Source organism: Lonchura striata, chromosome 16 (genome assembly GCF_050655825.1).
Source record: "Lonchura striata isolate lonStrDom1 chromosome 16, ASM5065582v1, whole genome shotgun sequence".
NCBI lineage: Eukaryota > Metazoa > Chordata > Aves > Passeriformes > Estrildidae > Lonchura > Lonchura striata.
In genome coordinates, this window is record NC_140718.1 from 4,840,493 (window position 1) to 4,856,399 (window position 15,907).

Consider the following 15,907-nt stretch of genomic DNA (forward strand, 5'->3'; position numbering starts at 1 on the left):
CGGAAGTGAAGGCGCAGAGCCCCGGGAAACAAGGAAATGACGTAATGCATTGGCCACGCCTTCCCCACTGCCTCCCAGCGCTTGAAATCTCGCGAGAGCTCGCGGGAGAGGCGGGAAAGGGGCGGGGGAATGGCAGCGGAATCTCGCGAGAGTTTCCTCCCTAGAATTAAGGATCTCGCGGGACTTGGGAGGGGAGGAAGGGGGGATGATGGAAAGGCGGGGGAGAAATCTCGCGAGAGCACCCATTGAGACGGACGGCAATCTCGCGAGATTTGTACAAAGAGCGGGAAGGAGGCGGGAGAGAGCGAAAAGCCTCAGTTCGTGGGGGTGGTAAAATCTCGCGAGAGCGCCCGTAGAGAAGCGGTAAGATCTCGCGAGACTTCGTGTGGCGGGAGGGCGGGGCTGAGCAGCGAGGGGAGGAGGGCGGAGATCTCGCGAGAGCGCCCATTCAAACGCACAGAGTTCTCGCGAGACTTGGAACGGGGGTGAATGGGGCGGAGGAGCGCGATCTCGCGAGATCGCTGTGGGACTCAATGGGAGATCTCGCGAGAATTGGCGTGGCGGGAAGGCTGGAAGGATAGCGTGGGGGTGGGGAGAGAGGAAGGAGATCTCGCGAGAACGGTGTTCGACTCAATGGGAGATCTCGCGACATTTGTCGTGGCGGGAGGGCGGGGAGGAGGAGCGAGGGGATGCTGGGGCGAAATCTCGCGCGATCGCGATGCGTCTGAATGGGCGCTCTCGCGAGATTTGAGAGGGGCGGGAATAGCGGGAGGCGCTCAGGGGAGGAGGAGGGCGGACCGCGAGATCTCGCGAGATCGTAATGCTTCTGAATGGGCGCTCTCGCGAGATTTGAGAGGGGCGGGAATAGCGGGAGCTGAGGGGGGAGAAGAGGCGGGCGGGTGGGGAGATCTCGCGAGATCGCAATGCGTCTGAATGGGCGCTCTCGCGAGATTTGAGAGGGGCGGGAAAGGCGGGAGGAGCCGAGGGGAGGGAGGAGGCGGCGGGCGGGCCGCGAGATCTCGCGAGATCTCCCATTGAGCCGCATTGCGCTCTCGCGAGACCCGGCGGGCGCGCGCCGCCGCCGCCATTTGCCGGCGTCTCCCCTCAGGGCCGGACTCCATTTCCCGTGAGCCCCGGGGGAGCGGCGGGAGGAGGGCCCGGGGGGTTCTTTTGGGGGGTCTCGGTGAGGGGGGAGAGGAGGAGGAGGGGGGGAGCCCGGCCGCCATTTGGCGGCGGAGGCGGAGCGAGCCGGCCGGGGCATCCCCCGCGTCTCCCCTCAGGGCGCCGTCCTTCCGCCGCCCCCGCCTCGTTCTCCTCATCCTCATCCTCCTCATCCTCATCCTCATCCTCCTCATCCTCCTCATCCTCCTCCGGGAGGCGGCGGCGGCGATCGGTAACGGGGGAGGGGCGCCGGTTTGGGGTCCCAGTTTGGGGTCCCAGTTTGGGGTCCCAGTTTGGGGTCCCAGTTTGGGTTTAGGGGTCCCAGTTTGGGTTTGGGGTCCCAGTTTGGGGTCCCAGTTTGGGGTTTGGGGTCCCAGTTTGGGGTCCCAGTTTGGGGTCCCAGTTTGGGGTTTGGGGTCCCAGTTTGGGGTTTGGGGTCCCGGTTTGGGGTCCCAGTTTGGGGTTTGGGGTCCCAGTTTGGGGTCCCAGTTTGGGGTCCCAGTTTGGGTTTGGGGTCCCAGTTTGGGGTTTGGGGTCCCAGTTTGGGTTTGGGGTCCCAGTTTGGGGTTTGGGGTCCCAGTTTGGGGATTTTCTGTCACTTTGGGATTTTGGGGATTTTGAGGATTTTGGGTCATTTTGGGTCATTTTGAGGATTTTGGGGATTTTGGGTCACTTTGGGGATTTTGGGTATTTTTGGGTCATTTTGGGGATTTTCTGTCACTTTGGGATTTTGGGGATTTTGGGGTTTTTTGGGTCCCTTTGGGGAATTTGGGTCGTTTTGGGGATTTTGAGGATTTTGGGTCATTTTGGGGATTTTGGGTCACTTTGGGGATTTTGGGTCACTTTTGGGATTTTGGGGATTTTGGGTTTTTTGGGTCATTTTGGGGATTTTGGGGATTTTTGGGTCTCTGTGGGTTTTGGGTTTTTTGGGTCATTTTGGGGATTTTGGGTTTTTTGGGTCATTTTGGGGATTTGGGGTTTTTTGGGTCATTTTGGGGATTTTGGGTCACTTTGGGGATTTTGGGTATTTTTGGGTCAGTTTGGGGATTTTCTGTCACTTTGGGATTTTGGGGATTTGGGTTTTTTTGGGTCATTTTGGGGTTTTGGGGATTTTGGGTCTCTGTGGGTTTTGGGTTTTTTGGGTCATTTTGGGGATTTTGGGTCCCCTCCCTGCCTCACCTGTCCTGCTCTCCCCAGGTGCTCTCAGCTGCTCCCAGGTGTGCCCAGGTGTGCCCAGGTGTGCCCAGGTGTGCCCAGGACCCCCCAGGTGTGTCCCAGGTGTGTCTCACCTGTCCAGGTGTGTCTGACCTGTCCAGGTGTGTCCAACCCCCCCAGGTGTGTCCCAGGTGTCCCACCTGTCTCACCTGTCTCACTTGTCTCTCACCTGTCTCACCTGTCTCTCACCTGTCTCACCTGTCTCTCACCTGTCCAGGTGTCTCACCTGTCCCTCACCTCTCTCACCTGTCTCATCTGTCCAGGTGTGTCTCACCTGTCCAGGTGTGTCTCACCTGTCTCTTACCTGTCCCTAGTGTCTCTCACCTGTCCAGGTGTGTCCCAGGTGTGTCTCACCTGTCCAGGTGTGTCTCAGGTGTGTCTCACCTGTCCAGGTGTGTCTCACCTGTCCAGGTGTGTCCCAGGTGTGTCTCACCTGTCTCTCACCTGTCCAGGTGTGTCCCAGGTGTGTCTCACCTGTCCAGGTGTGTCTCACCTGTCTCTCTCTCCCCCAGGACGCCCCCCCGGCCTCACCGGCACCGTGGAAGTGCAGTGTGAGGAGGAGGAGGAGGGCCCCGCCCACACAGGTGAGCGCACAGGTACGGGGACAGGTGAGTCTGGGGACAGGGGAGATGGACAGGTGAGATGGGACAGGTGAGATGGGACAGGTGAGACATGGACAGGTGACATGGACAGATGAGATGGGACAGGTGAGACATGGACAGGTGAGATGGACAGGTGAGATGGACAGGTGAGACATGGACAGGTGAGACATGGACAGGTGAGATGGGACAGGTGAGATGGACAGGTGAGACATGGACAGGTGAGATGGGACAGGTGAGACATGGACAGGTGAGATGGACAGGTGAGATGGACAGGTGAGACATGGACAGGTGAGATGGGACAGGTGAGATGGACAGGTGAGATGGACAGGTGAGACATGGACAGGTGAGACATGGACAGGTGAGATGGGACAGGTGAGATGGACAGGTGAGACATGGACAGGTGAGACATGGACAGGTGAGATGGACAGGTGAGACATGGACAGGTGAGATGGACAGGTGAGACATGGACAGGTGAGATGGACAGGTGAGACATGGACAGGTGAGACATGGACAGGTGAGATGGACAGGTGAGATGGACAGGTGAGATGGACAGGTGAGATGGACAGGTGAGACATGGACAGGTGAGATGGACAGGTGAGACATGGACAGGTGAGATGGGACAGGTGAGATGGACAGGTGAGACATGGACAGGTGAGACATGGACAGGTGAGACATGGACAGGTGAGATGGGACAGGTGAGACATGGACAGGTGAGATGGACAGGTGAGACATGGACAGGTGAGATGGACAGGTGAGATGGACAGGTGAGACATGGACAGGTGAGATGGACAGGTGAGACATGGACAGGTGAGACATGGACAGGTGAGATGGACAGGTGAGATGGACAGGTGAGACATGGACAGGTGAGACATGGACAGGTGATACATGGACAGGTGAGATGGACAGGTGAGACATGGACAGGTGAGATGGGACAGGTGAGACATGGACAGGTGAGACATGGACAGGTGAGACATGGACAGGTGAGACATGGACAGGTGAGATGGACAGGTGAGACATGGACAGGTGAGACACGGACAGGTGAGACACGGACAGGTGAGATGGACAGGTGGGATGGGACAGGTGAGACATGGACAGGTGAGATGGGACAGGTGAGACATGGACAGGTGAGACATGGACAGGTGAGACACGGACAGGTGAGACATGGACAGGTGAGATGGACAGGTGAGACATGGACAGGTGAGACATGGACAGGTGAGACACGGACAGGTGAGATGGACAGGTGGGATGGGACAGGTGAGACATGGACAGGTGAGACACGGACAGGTGAGATATGGACAGGTGAGATGGACAGGTGAGATGGACAGGTGAGTCTGGGGGCTCAGGTGAGGTCAGGGATGCCCAGGTGAGGTCAGTGAGGTTCAGGTGAGTCTGGGGGGGGCTCAGGTGGGTCTTACCTGTCCCAGATATCTCAGGCGTGTCCCAGGCGTGTCCCTTGTGTCCCACGCGTGTCTCACCTGTGCAGGTGCCGCGGCTCAGGTGAGGCTGGGCCGCCCGGGCGCCCCCCCCCAGCATGAGGCGCCCCCTACCCAGCAGCCCCTGCGGCCGGGGGGGGGCGGCCCCGGGGCCCCCCCGCCCCACCCCCACCCCCCGCTGCACCCCCAGGTGAGTGACCCCGAAACCTTCCCAAAATCCCAGAAAATACCCCAAAAACGGCCCCAAAAACGGCCCCAAAATCCCCAAAAATACCCCAAAAAACGGCCCAAAAACGGCCCCAAAATCCCAAAAAATACCCCAAAAACGGCCCCAAAATCCCAAAAAATACCCCAAAAAATACCCCAAAAACGGCCCCAAAATCCCCAAAAAATACCCCAAAAACGGCCCCAAAATCCCAAAAAATACCCCAAAAACGGCCCCAAAATCCCAAAAATACCCCAAAAAACAGCCCCAAAACACGGCCCCAAAATCCCCAAAAATACCCCAAAAACGGCCCCAAAATCCCCAAAAATACCCCAAAAACGGCCCCAAAATCCCAAAAAAATACCCCCAAAAAATGCCCAAAAACGGCCCCAAAATCCCAAAAAATACCCCAAAACACGGCCCCAAAATCCCAAAAAATACCCCAAAAACGGCCCCCTAATCCCAAAAAATACCCCAAAACACGGCCCCAAAATCCCAAAAAAATACCCCAAAAACGGCCCCAAAATCCCAAAAAATCCCCCCAAAAAAAGCCCAAAAACGGCCCCAAAAATCCCAAAAAATACCCAAAAAAATTCCAAAAACGGTCCCGAAAATGCCCAAAACACAGCCCCAAAATACCAAAAAATACCCCAAAAAATTCCCAAAACACGGCCCCAAAATCCCCAAAACACGGCCCCAAAATCCCAAAAAATCCCCCCAAAAAATGCCCAAAACACGGCCCCAAAATCCCAAAAAATCCCCCCAAAAAATGCCCAAAACACGGCCCCAAAAATCCCCAAAAAATACCCCAAAAAATGCCCAAAACACGGCCCCAAAATCCCAAAAAATACCCCCAAAAAATGCCCAAAAAACGGCCCCAAAATCCCAAAAAATCCCCCAAAAAATGCCCAAAACACGGCCCCAAAATCCCAAAAAATACCCCAAAAAATGCCCAAAACACGCCCCCAAAATCCCAAAAAATACCCCCAAAAAATGCCCAAAACACGCCCCCAAAATCCCAAAAAATACCCCCAAAAAATGCCCAAAACACGGCCCCAAAATCCCAAAAAATACCCACAAAAATGCCCAAAACACGGCCCCAAAAATCCCAAAAAATACCCCCAAAAAATTCCAACAACAGCCACAAAAATCCCCAAAACACGGCCCCAAAATCCCAAAAAATACCCCCAAAAAATCCCCAAAAACGACCCGAAAATCCCAAAAAAATCCCCCATAAAATGCCCAAAACACGGCCCCAAAATCCCAAAAAATACCCCCAAAAAATGCCCAAAACACGGCCCCAAAATCCCAAAAAAATCCCCCAAAAAATTCCCAAAATGTTCCCAAAAAATTCCCAAAATGTGGCCCCAAAATCCCAAAAAATACCCCCAAAAAATTCCAAAAACGGCCACAAAAATCCCCAAAACACGGCCCCAAAATCCCAAAAAATACCCCCAAAAAATGCCCAAAAACGACCCGAAAATCCCCAAAAAATCCCAAAAAATCCCCCCAAAAAATGCCCAAAACCCCAAAAAAATCCCCCAAAAAATTCCCAAAACAGCCCCAAAAATCCCAAAAAATACCCCCAAAAAATTCCCAAAATGGTCCCGAAAATCCCCAAAAAATACCCCCAAAAATCCCAAAAAATCCCCCCCCCAAATTCCCCAAAATGGTCCTGAAAATTCCCAAAAATCCCAAAAAAAACCCCAAAAAATTCCCAAAATGGTCCCGAAAATCCCCAAAAAACGGCTCCAAAAATCCCCCCGAAAAATTCCCCAAACGGTCCCGAAAATCTCTAAAAACGGCCCCAAAATCGCCTCTGAAACCGACCCAAAAATCCCCAAAATACGGCCCCAAAATTCACCTAAAAATGGCATCAAAATCTCCCCAAAACTGACCCAAAATCCCCCCAAAACAGCCCCAAAAATCCCCAAAAAATGGCCCCAAAATCCCCCCAAAACTACCAAAAAAATCCCCTAAAAACGGCCCCGAAATCCCCAAAAATTGCCCCAAAACAGCCCCAAAAATCCCCAAAAAAGGCCCCAAAATCCCCCCAAAGCTACACAAAAATCTCCCCAAAACAGCCCCAAAATCCCCAAAATTTTCCCCAAAATCTCACAAATTTTCCCCCAAACCGGCCCCAAAATCTCCCACAGAAATGACCCCAAAATCTCAAAAAATCCCCCCAAAAATTCCCCTAAAATGGCCCCAAAATCCCCCCAAAAATTCCCTAAAAATCCCCCAAAAAATTCCCCCAAAATTCCCCCAAAATCCCCCACAAAAACGGCCCCAAAATCCCCAAAAATCCCCTCAAAAATTACCCCAAAATCCCCCAAAATAGCCCCAAAAATCCCTAAAAACCTGCCCCAAAATCTACATAAAAATGATCCCAAAATCCCCAAAAATCCCCCCAAAATGAGTCCAAAATCTCCCTTAACCTGCCCCAAAAATCTCCCCAAAATTCCCAAAAAGTGGCAACAGGGACCCCAAAATCCTTTAAAATTCCCCCAAAATCCTCCCAAAAATCCCCCCAAAATCCCCCCGAAATTTCTCCTCCGAAATCCCAAGTTTTTCACCTAAAACCCCCCAAAATCCCAAATTCCCCCCGAAATCCCAAAATTTTCACAGAAAACCTCTCAAATTCCCAAATTTCCCCCCAAAATCCCAATTTCCCCCACAAAATCTCAAGTTACGCCCCCAAAATCCCAAATTTTCCCCTAAAATCCCCAAATTTTCCTCTAAAATCCCCAAATTTTCCCCCAAAATCCCCAAATTTTCCCCTAAAATCCCGTTTTTTCTCCCTAAACCCCTGAATTTTCCCAAAATCCCCTTTTTTCACCCCAATCCAGGCACCCTCGGGCAGGATGACCGGCTCCAGCCCCGTGTCCCTGTGTCCCCTAAAACCCCCTAAAACCCCCAAATTTTCCCCCAAAAACCCCAAATTTTCCCCTAAAAACCCCAAATTTTCTCTTAAAAACCCCAAATTTTTTCCCCAAAACACCAAATTTTCCCAAATCTCCCTTTTTTCCCCCCAAATCCAGGTGACCACAGGCTCCATCTCTGTGTCCCCAAACCCCCCTAAAACCCCCTAAAATCCCCAAATTTTCCCCTAAAATCCCCAAATTTTCCCCTAAAACCCCGTTTTTTCTCCCTAAACCCCCAAATTTTCCCAAAATCTCGTGTTTTCACCCCAATCCAGGCGCCCTCGGGCAGGATGACCGGCTCCATCCCCGTGTCCCCAAATTTTCCCCTAAAATCCCCTGTAAAATCCCCAAATTTTCCCCTAAAAACCCCAAATTTTCCCTTAAAACCCCCGAATTTTCCCAAAATCTCGTGTTTTCGCCCCAAACCAGGCGCCCTCGGGCAGGATGACCGGCTCCAGCCCCGTGTCCCCAAAGCCCCTAAAACCCCCTAAAATCCCCAAATTTTCCCCTAAAAACCCCAAATTTTCCCCTAAAATCCCCATTTTTTCTCCCTAAACCCCCCAATTTTCCCAAAATCTCCTTTTTTCACCCCAAAACAGGCGCCCTTGGGCAGGATGACCGGCTCCAGCCCCGTGTCCCTGTGTCCCCTAAAACCCCCTAAAATCCCCAAATTTTCCCCTAAAAACCCCAAATTTTCCCCTTAAAACCCCAAATTTTCCCCCAAAATCCCCAAATTTTCCCCTAAAACCCCAAATTTTCCCCCAAAATCCCCAAACTTTCCCCTAAAAATCCCCAAATTTCCCCCAAATTTTCCCAAATCTGTCATTTTTTCCCCCAATCCAGGTGCTCACAGGCTCCAGCCCCGTGTCCCCAAACCCCCTAAAACCCCCTAAAAACCCCAAATTTTCCCCTAAAATCCCCAAATTTTCCCCTAAAAACCCTGTTTTTTCTCCCTAAACCCCCGAATTTTCCCAAAATCTCCTTTTTTCACCCCAAACAGGCACCCTTGGGCAGGATGACCGGCTCCAGCCCCGTGTCCCTGTGTCCCCTAAACCCCCCTAAAATCCCCAAATTTTCCCTAAAACCCCCAAATTTTCCCCTAAAATCCCCAAATTTTCTCCCAAAATCCCCATTTTTTTTCCTAAAAACCCCCAATTTTCCCAAAATCTCCTTTTTTCACCCCAATCCAGGCGCCCTCGGGCAGGATGACCGGCTCCAGCCCCGTCTCTCCCGCCTCGTCCTCGGGGGGCTCCCCCGGCAGCCCCTCCCCCCCCGCGCCCCCCCGGGCGGCGCCCGAGGGACCCCCCGACCCCCCCGACCCCCCCCGGCTGTGGGAGCGCAGCGCGGCCGGCACCGCCGAGCAGGCCAAGCACGTAAGGGTTAACTGGTTTATACTGGTTATACTGGTTTGTACTGGGAATGGACTGGGAATGGACTGGGAATGGACTGGGAATGGACTGGGAATGGTTATACTGGGTTATACTGGGTTATACTGGTTATACTGGGTTATACTGGGTTATACTGGGTTATACTGGGTTATACTGGGTTATACTGGGTTATACTGGGAGCGCAGCGCGGCCGGCACCGCCGAGCAGGCCAAGCACGTAAGGGTTAACTGGGGATACTGGTTATACTGGGTTATACTGGTTATACTGGGTTATACTGGGTTATACTGGTTATACTGGGTTATACTGGGTTATACTGGGAGCGCAGCGCGGCCGGCACCGCCGAGCAGGCCAAGCACGTAAGGGTTAACTGGGGATACTGGTTATACTGGTTATACTGGTTTGTACTGGGAATGGACTGGGGAACGGACTGGGAATGGGCTGGGAATGGACTGGGAATGGACTGGGAATGGTTAGACTGGGTTATACTGGGTTATACTGGGTTATACTGGGAGCGCAGCGCGGCCGGCACCGCCGAGCAGGCTAAGCACGTAAGGGTTAACTGGGGATACTGGTTATACTGGTTATACTGGTTATACTGGGAATGGACTGGGAATGGACTGGGAATGGACTGGGAATGGTTAGACTGGGTTATACTGGGTTATACTGGGTTATACTGGGTTAGACTGGGTTATACTGGGTTATACTGGGTTATACTGGGAGCGCAGCGCGGCCGGCACCGCCGAGCAGGCCAAGCACGTAAGGGTTAACTGGTTTATACTGGTTTGGACTGGTTATACTGGTTATACTGGGAATGGACTGGGAATGGGCTGGGAATGGACTGGGAATGGTTATACTGGGTTATACTGGGTTATACTGGGTTATACTGGTTATACTGGGTTATACTGGGAGCGCAGCGCGGCCGGCACCGCCGAGCAGGCCAAGCACGTAAGGGTTAACTGGGGATACTGGTTATACTGGTTATACTGGTTATACTGGGTTATACTGGGTTATACTGGGTTATACTGGGTTATACTGGGTTAGACTGGGTTATACTGGGTTATACTGGGAGCGCAGCGCGGCCGGGACCGCCGAGCAGGCCAAGCACGTAAGGGTTAACTGGTTATACTGGTTATACTGGGAATGGACTGGGAATGGACTGGGAATGGACTGGGAATGGTTAGACTGGGTTATACTGGGTTATACTGGGAGCGCAGCGCGGCCGGCACCGCCGAGCAGGCCAAGCACGTAAGGGTTAACTGGGGATACTGGTTATACTGGTTATACTGGTTATACTGGGAATGGACTGGGAATGGACTGGGAATGGTTATACTGGGTTATACTGGGTTATACTGGGAGCGCAGCGCGGCCGGCACCGCCGAGCAGGCCAAGCACGTAAGGGTTAACTGGTTTATACTGGTTTGTACTGGTTATACTGGTTATACTGGGTTATACTGGGTTATACTGGGAGCGCAGCGCGGCCGGCACCGCCGAGCAGGCCAAGCACGTAAGGGTTAACTGGGGATACTGGTTTGTACTGGTTATACTGGTTTGTACTGGGAATGGACTGGGAATGGACTGGGAATGGACTGGGAATGGACTGGGAATGGTTATACTGGGTTATACTGGGTTATACTGGGTTATACTGGGAGCGCAGCGCGGCCGGCACCGCCGAGCAGGCCAAGCACGTAAGGGTTAACTGGGGATACTGGTTTGTACTGGTTTGTACTGGGAATGGACTGGGAATGGACTGGGAATGGACTGGGAATGGTTACACTGGTTATACTGGGTTATACTGGTTATACTGGGTTATACTGGGTTATACTGGGTTATACTGGTTATACTGGGTTATACTGGGAGCGCAGCGCGGCCGGGATCGCCGAGCAGGCCAAGCACGTAAGGGTTAACTGGGGATACTGGTTATACTGGTTTGTACTGGTTTGTACTGGGAATGGACTGGGGATGGACTGGGAATGGTTATACTGGGTTATACTGGGTTATACTGGGTTATACTGGGTTATACTGGGTTATACTGGGTTATACTGGGTTATACTGGGAGCGCAGCGCGGCCGGCACCGCCGAGCAGGCTAAGCACGTAAGGGTTAACTGGTTTATACTGGTTTGTACTGGGAATGGTTATACTGGGTTATACTGGGTTATACTGGGTTATACTGGGTTATACTGGGTTATACTGGTTATACTGGGTTATACTGGGAGCGCAGCGCGGCCGGCACCGCCGAGCAGGCCAAGCACGTAAGGGTTAACTGGGGATACTGGTTTGTACTGGTTTGTACTGGGAATGGACTGGGAACGGGCTGGGAATGGTTAGACTGGGTTAGACTGGGTTATACTGGGTTATACTGGGTTATACTGGGAGCGCAGCCCAGCCGAGATCGCCGAGCAGGCCAAGCACGTAAGGGTTAACTGGTTATACTGGTTTGTACTGGTTTGTACTGGTTATACTGGGAATGGACTGGGAATGGTTATACTGGTTATACTGGGTTATACTGGGTTATACTGGGTTATACTGGGTTATACTGGTTACACTGGGTTATACTGGGTTATACTGGGTTATACTGGTTAGACTGGGTTATACTGGGTTATACTGGTTATACTGGGATATACTGGTTTATACTGGTTATACTGGTTTGTACTGGGAATGGACTGGGAACGGGCTGGGAATGGTTATACTGGTTATACTGGGTTAGACTGGGTTATACTGGGAGCGCAGCCCGGCCGAGATCGCCGAGCAGGCCAAGCACGTAAGGGTTAACTGGGGATACTGGTTTGTACTGGTTTGTACTGGGAATGGACTGGGAATGGACTGGGGAACGGGCTGGGAATGGTTAGACTGGTTATACTGGGTTATACTGGGTTATACTGGGTTATACTGGGTTATACTGGGTTATACTGGTTTGTACTGGGTTATACTGGTTTATACTGGTTTATACTGGGTTATACTGGTTTATACTGGTTTATACTGGTTTGTACTGGTTTATACTTCTTATACCGGGTGTAGCAGTGACTTGAGGAGCTTTGCAGTGAAATAACCCCAATTTATTCAAATTTTGCCCTAAAATCTCGGGGTTTTTTGCATTTTTTCAGTTTTTTTTCCCCCTCCCCCATCTCACCTGTCCCTCACCTGTCCCACCTTTATCTCACCAGTCTCACCTTTATCTCACCTGTCCCTCACCTGTCCCAGGTGAACCCTCCAGGAGTTTTGCAATGAAATAACCGCAATTTATTCCATTTTTGGGCTAAAATCTCGGGGTTTTTTGCCTTTTTTTCGGGTTTTTTTCCCCTCACCTGTCTCACCTGTGTCCCACCTGTCCCAGGTGAGTCCTTAAGGAGCTTTGCAGTGAAATAACCCCAATTTATTCAATTTTTGGGCTAAAATCTCGGGGTTTTTTGCATTTTTTTTGGGTTTTTTTCCCCTCACCTGTCTCACCTGTCCCACCTGTCCCTCACCTGTCCCAGGTGAGTCCTTAAGGAGGTTTGCAATGAAATAACCCCAATTTATTCCATTTTTGGGCTAACATCTCGGGGTTTTTTGCATTTTTTTCGGGTTTTTTTGCCCCTCACCCATCTCACCTGTGTCTCACCTGTGTCACCTTTATCTCACCTGTCTCACCTGTCCCAGGTGAACCCTTCAGGAGTTTTGGAGTGAATTATCCCCAATTTATTCCATTTTTGCCCTAAAATCTCGGGGTTTTTTGCATTTTTTTCCGTTTTTTTTCCCCCTCCCCCATCTCACCTGTGTCTCACCTGTCCCTCACCTTTATCTCACCAGTCTCACCTGTCCCAGGTGAGTCCTTAAGGAGGTTTGCAATGAAATAACCTCAATTTATTCAAATTTTGCCCTAAAATCTCAGGGTTTTTTGCCTTTTTTTCGGGTTTTTTCCCCCTCACCCATCTCACCTGTGTCCCACCTGTCCCACCTGTGTCTCACCTGTCTCACCTGTCCCTCCCCTGTCTCACCTGTCCCAGGTGAATCCTTCAGGAGTTTTGCAGTGCAATGACCCCAATTTATTCCATTTTTGGGATAAAATCTCGGGGTTTTTGCCGTTTTTTCAGGTTTTTGTTTCCCTCACCTGTCCCTCACCTGTCCCACCTTTGTCTCACCTGTCCCAGGTGAGCCTTTCACTAGTGACTTTAAGTGGTTTGCAGTGAAATAACCCCAATTTATTCAATTTTTGGGCTAAAATCTCGGGGTTTTTTGCATTTTTTTCCGTTTTTTTTCCCCCTCCCCCATCTCACCTGTCCCTCACCTGTCTCACCTGTCCCACCTGTCCCACCTGTCCCCCCAGGAGGCCGAGGTGGAGCACCGCGTGGCCGAGATGAAGCGCGAGGGCTTCTGGTCGCTGCGGCGCCTGCCCAAGGTGCCCGAGCCGGCGCGGCCCAAGGTGCACTGGGACTACCTGTGCGAGGAGATGCAGTGGCTGGCCGCCGACTTCGCCCAGGAGCGCCGCTGGAAGAGGGGCGTGGCCCGCAAGGTGACACACCTGGGCGCACCTGGGCGCACCTGGCGGAATTCGGGGGGAAATCGGGTGAAATTTGGGCGAAAATCGGGCGAAAATCGGGTGAAAATTGGGTGTTTTTTGGTGGGTTTTGATCACCTGGAGCACCTGTGGTGGCATCTCAGGTGGGTCTGAGCACCTGGAGAAGGTGTGGTCACACCTGGGCACACCTGGTGAAATTTGGGGGGAATTTGGGTGAAATTTGGGCAGAATTCGGGCGAAAATCGGGTGAAATTTGGGTGTTTTTTGGTGGGTTTTGGTCACCTGGTGGCATCTCAGGAGGGTTTGAGAACCTGGAGAAGGTGTGGCCACACCTGGGCTCAGCTGGTGGAATTTGGGAGGAATTTGGGTGAAATTTGGGCGAAAATCGGGTGAAAATCAGGCGAAATTTGGATGTTTTTTGGTGGTTTTTGGTCACCTGGTGGCATCTCAGGAGGGTTGGAGCACCGGGTGGAGCCAAGGGCACACCTGGCCGCACCTGGCAGAATTCGGGGGGAAATCGGGTGAAATTTGGGCGAAAATCGGGTGAAATTTGGGTGTTTTTTGGTGGGTTTTGGTCACCTGGTGGCATCTCAGGTGGGTTGGAGCACCTGGAGAAGATCAGGTGACACCTGGGCACAGCTGGGTGAAATTTGGGTGGAATTTGGGTGTTTTTTGGTGACCTGGTGGAGCCAAGGACACACCTGGCCACACCTGGGCGCACCTGGCGGAATTCGGGGGGAATTCGGGGGGAATTTGGGTGAAAATCGGGTGAAAATCGGGCGAAAATCGGGTGAAATTTGGGTGGTTTTTGGTGGTTTTTGGTCACCTGGTGGCATCTCAGGAGGGTTTGAGAACCTGGAGAAGGTGTGGCCACACCTGGTCACACCTGGCAGAATTCGGGTGGAAATCGGGCGAAATTTGGGCGAAAATCGGGTGAAATTTGGGTGGTTTTTGGTGGGTTTTGGTCCCCTGGAGCACCTGTGGTGGCATCTCAGGTGGGTCTGAGCACCTGGAGAAGGTGTGGTCACACCTGGGCGCACCTGGCGGAATTCGGGGGGAAATCGGGTGAAATTTGGGTGTTTTTTGGTGGGTTTTGGTCACCTGGTGGCATCTCAGGTGGGTTGGAGCACCTGGAGAAGGTGTGGCCACACCTGGTGAAATTTGGGTGAAATTTGGGTGAAATTCGGGTGTTTTTTGGTGGTTTTTGGTCACCTGGTGGCATCTCAGGAGGGTTTGAGAACCTGGAGAAGGTGTGGCCACACCTGGGCTCAGCTGGTGAAATTTGGGTGGAATTTGGGTGAAAATCGGGTGAAATTCGGGTGAAATTTGGGTGGTTTTTGGTGGGTTTTGGTCACCTGGTGGCATCTCAGGTGGGTTGGAGCACCTGGAGAAGGTGTGGTCACACCTGGGCGCACCTGGCGGAATTCGGGGGGAAATCGGGCGAAATTTGGGTGTTTTTTGGTGGTTTTGGTCACCTGGTGGCATCTCAGGTGGGTTTGAGCACCTGGAGAAGATCAGGTGACACCTGGGCACAGCTGGTGGAATTTGGGTGATTTTTGGGCGTTTTTGGGTCATTTTTGGTGGTTTTGGGTCACCTGGTGGCAGCTCCGGTGGGTTTGAACGTGTGGAGAATCTGTGCCCCACACCCGTGTCACACACGTGTCACACGCATGTGTCACGCGTGTCACACGCGTGTTGCAGGTGGTTTGCATGGTGCTGCAGCACCACGAGGAGCAGCGGGGCTGGAGTGTGTCACACGCGTGTTCCCTGTGTCACACGTGTGTTCTCTGTGTCACACACGTGTTCCTTGTGTCACACACGTGTTCCCTGTGTCACACGCGTGTTCCCTGTGTCACACACGTGTTCTTTGTGTCACACGCGTGTTCCCCGTGTCACACGCGTGTTCTCTGTGTCACACGCATGTTCCCCATGTCACACGCGTGTTCTCTGTGTCACACGCGTGTTCCTTGTGTCACACACGTGTTCCCTGTGTCACATGTGTGTTCACTGTGTCACATGCGTGTTCTCTGTGTCACACGCGTGTTCCCTGTGTCACACGTGTGTTCCCTGTGTCACACGCGTGTTCCCTGTGTCACACGCGTGTTCCCTGTGTCACACGCGTGTTCCCTGTGTCACACACGTGTTCTTTGTGCCACACGCGTGTTCCCCGTGTCACACGCGTGTTCTCTGTGTCACACGCGTGTTCCCCATGTCACACGCGTGTTCTCTGTGTCACACGCGTGTTCCTTGTGTCACACACGTGTTCCCTGTGTCACATGTGTGTTCACTGTGTCACATGCGTGTTCTCTGTGTCACACGTGTTCCCCGTGTCACACACGTGTTCTCTGTGTCACACGTGTTCCCCGTGTCACACGCGTGTTCTCTGTGTCACACATGTGTTCTCTGTGTCACACGTGTTCCCCGTGTCACACACGTGTTCTCTGTGTCACACGTGTTCCCCGTGTCACACGCGTGTTCTCTGT

The 15,907-nt window shown here is 52.4% G+C and overlaps 1 protein-coding gene across 1 annotated transcript in view; it reads left to right on the forward strand.

Annotated features, from left to right (window-relative positions):
• Positions 1 to 1,027: 1,027 nt before the first annotated feature.
• SRCAP (Snf2 related CREBBP activator protein) overlaps positions 1,028 to 15,907 on the forward strand; it is a 98,268-nt gene continuing 83,388 nt past the window's right edge. Inside the window, exons 1-6 of the mRNA XM_085593503.1 lie at positions 1,028 to 1,126; positions 2,359 to 2,439; positions 2,889 to 2,960; positions 4,462 to 4,601; positions 8,731 to 8,913; positions 13,233 to 13,418. Coding sequence (XP_085449629.1) covers positions 8,746 to 8,913; positions 13,233 to 13,418 — 354 coding nt within the window. The 5' untranslated portion in view covers positions 1,028 to 1,126; positions 2,359 to 2,439; positions 2,889 to 2,960; positions 4,462 to 4,601; positions 8,731 to 8,745. The remainder of the gene's footprint in view (positions 1,127 to 2,358; positions 2,440 to 2,888; positions 2,961 to 4,461; positions 4,602 to 8,730; positions 8,914 to 13,232; positions 13,419 to 15,907) is intronic.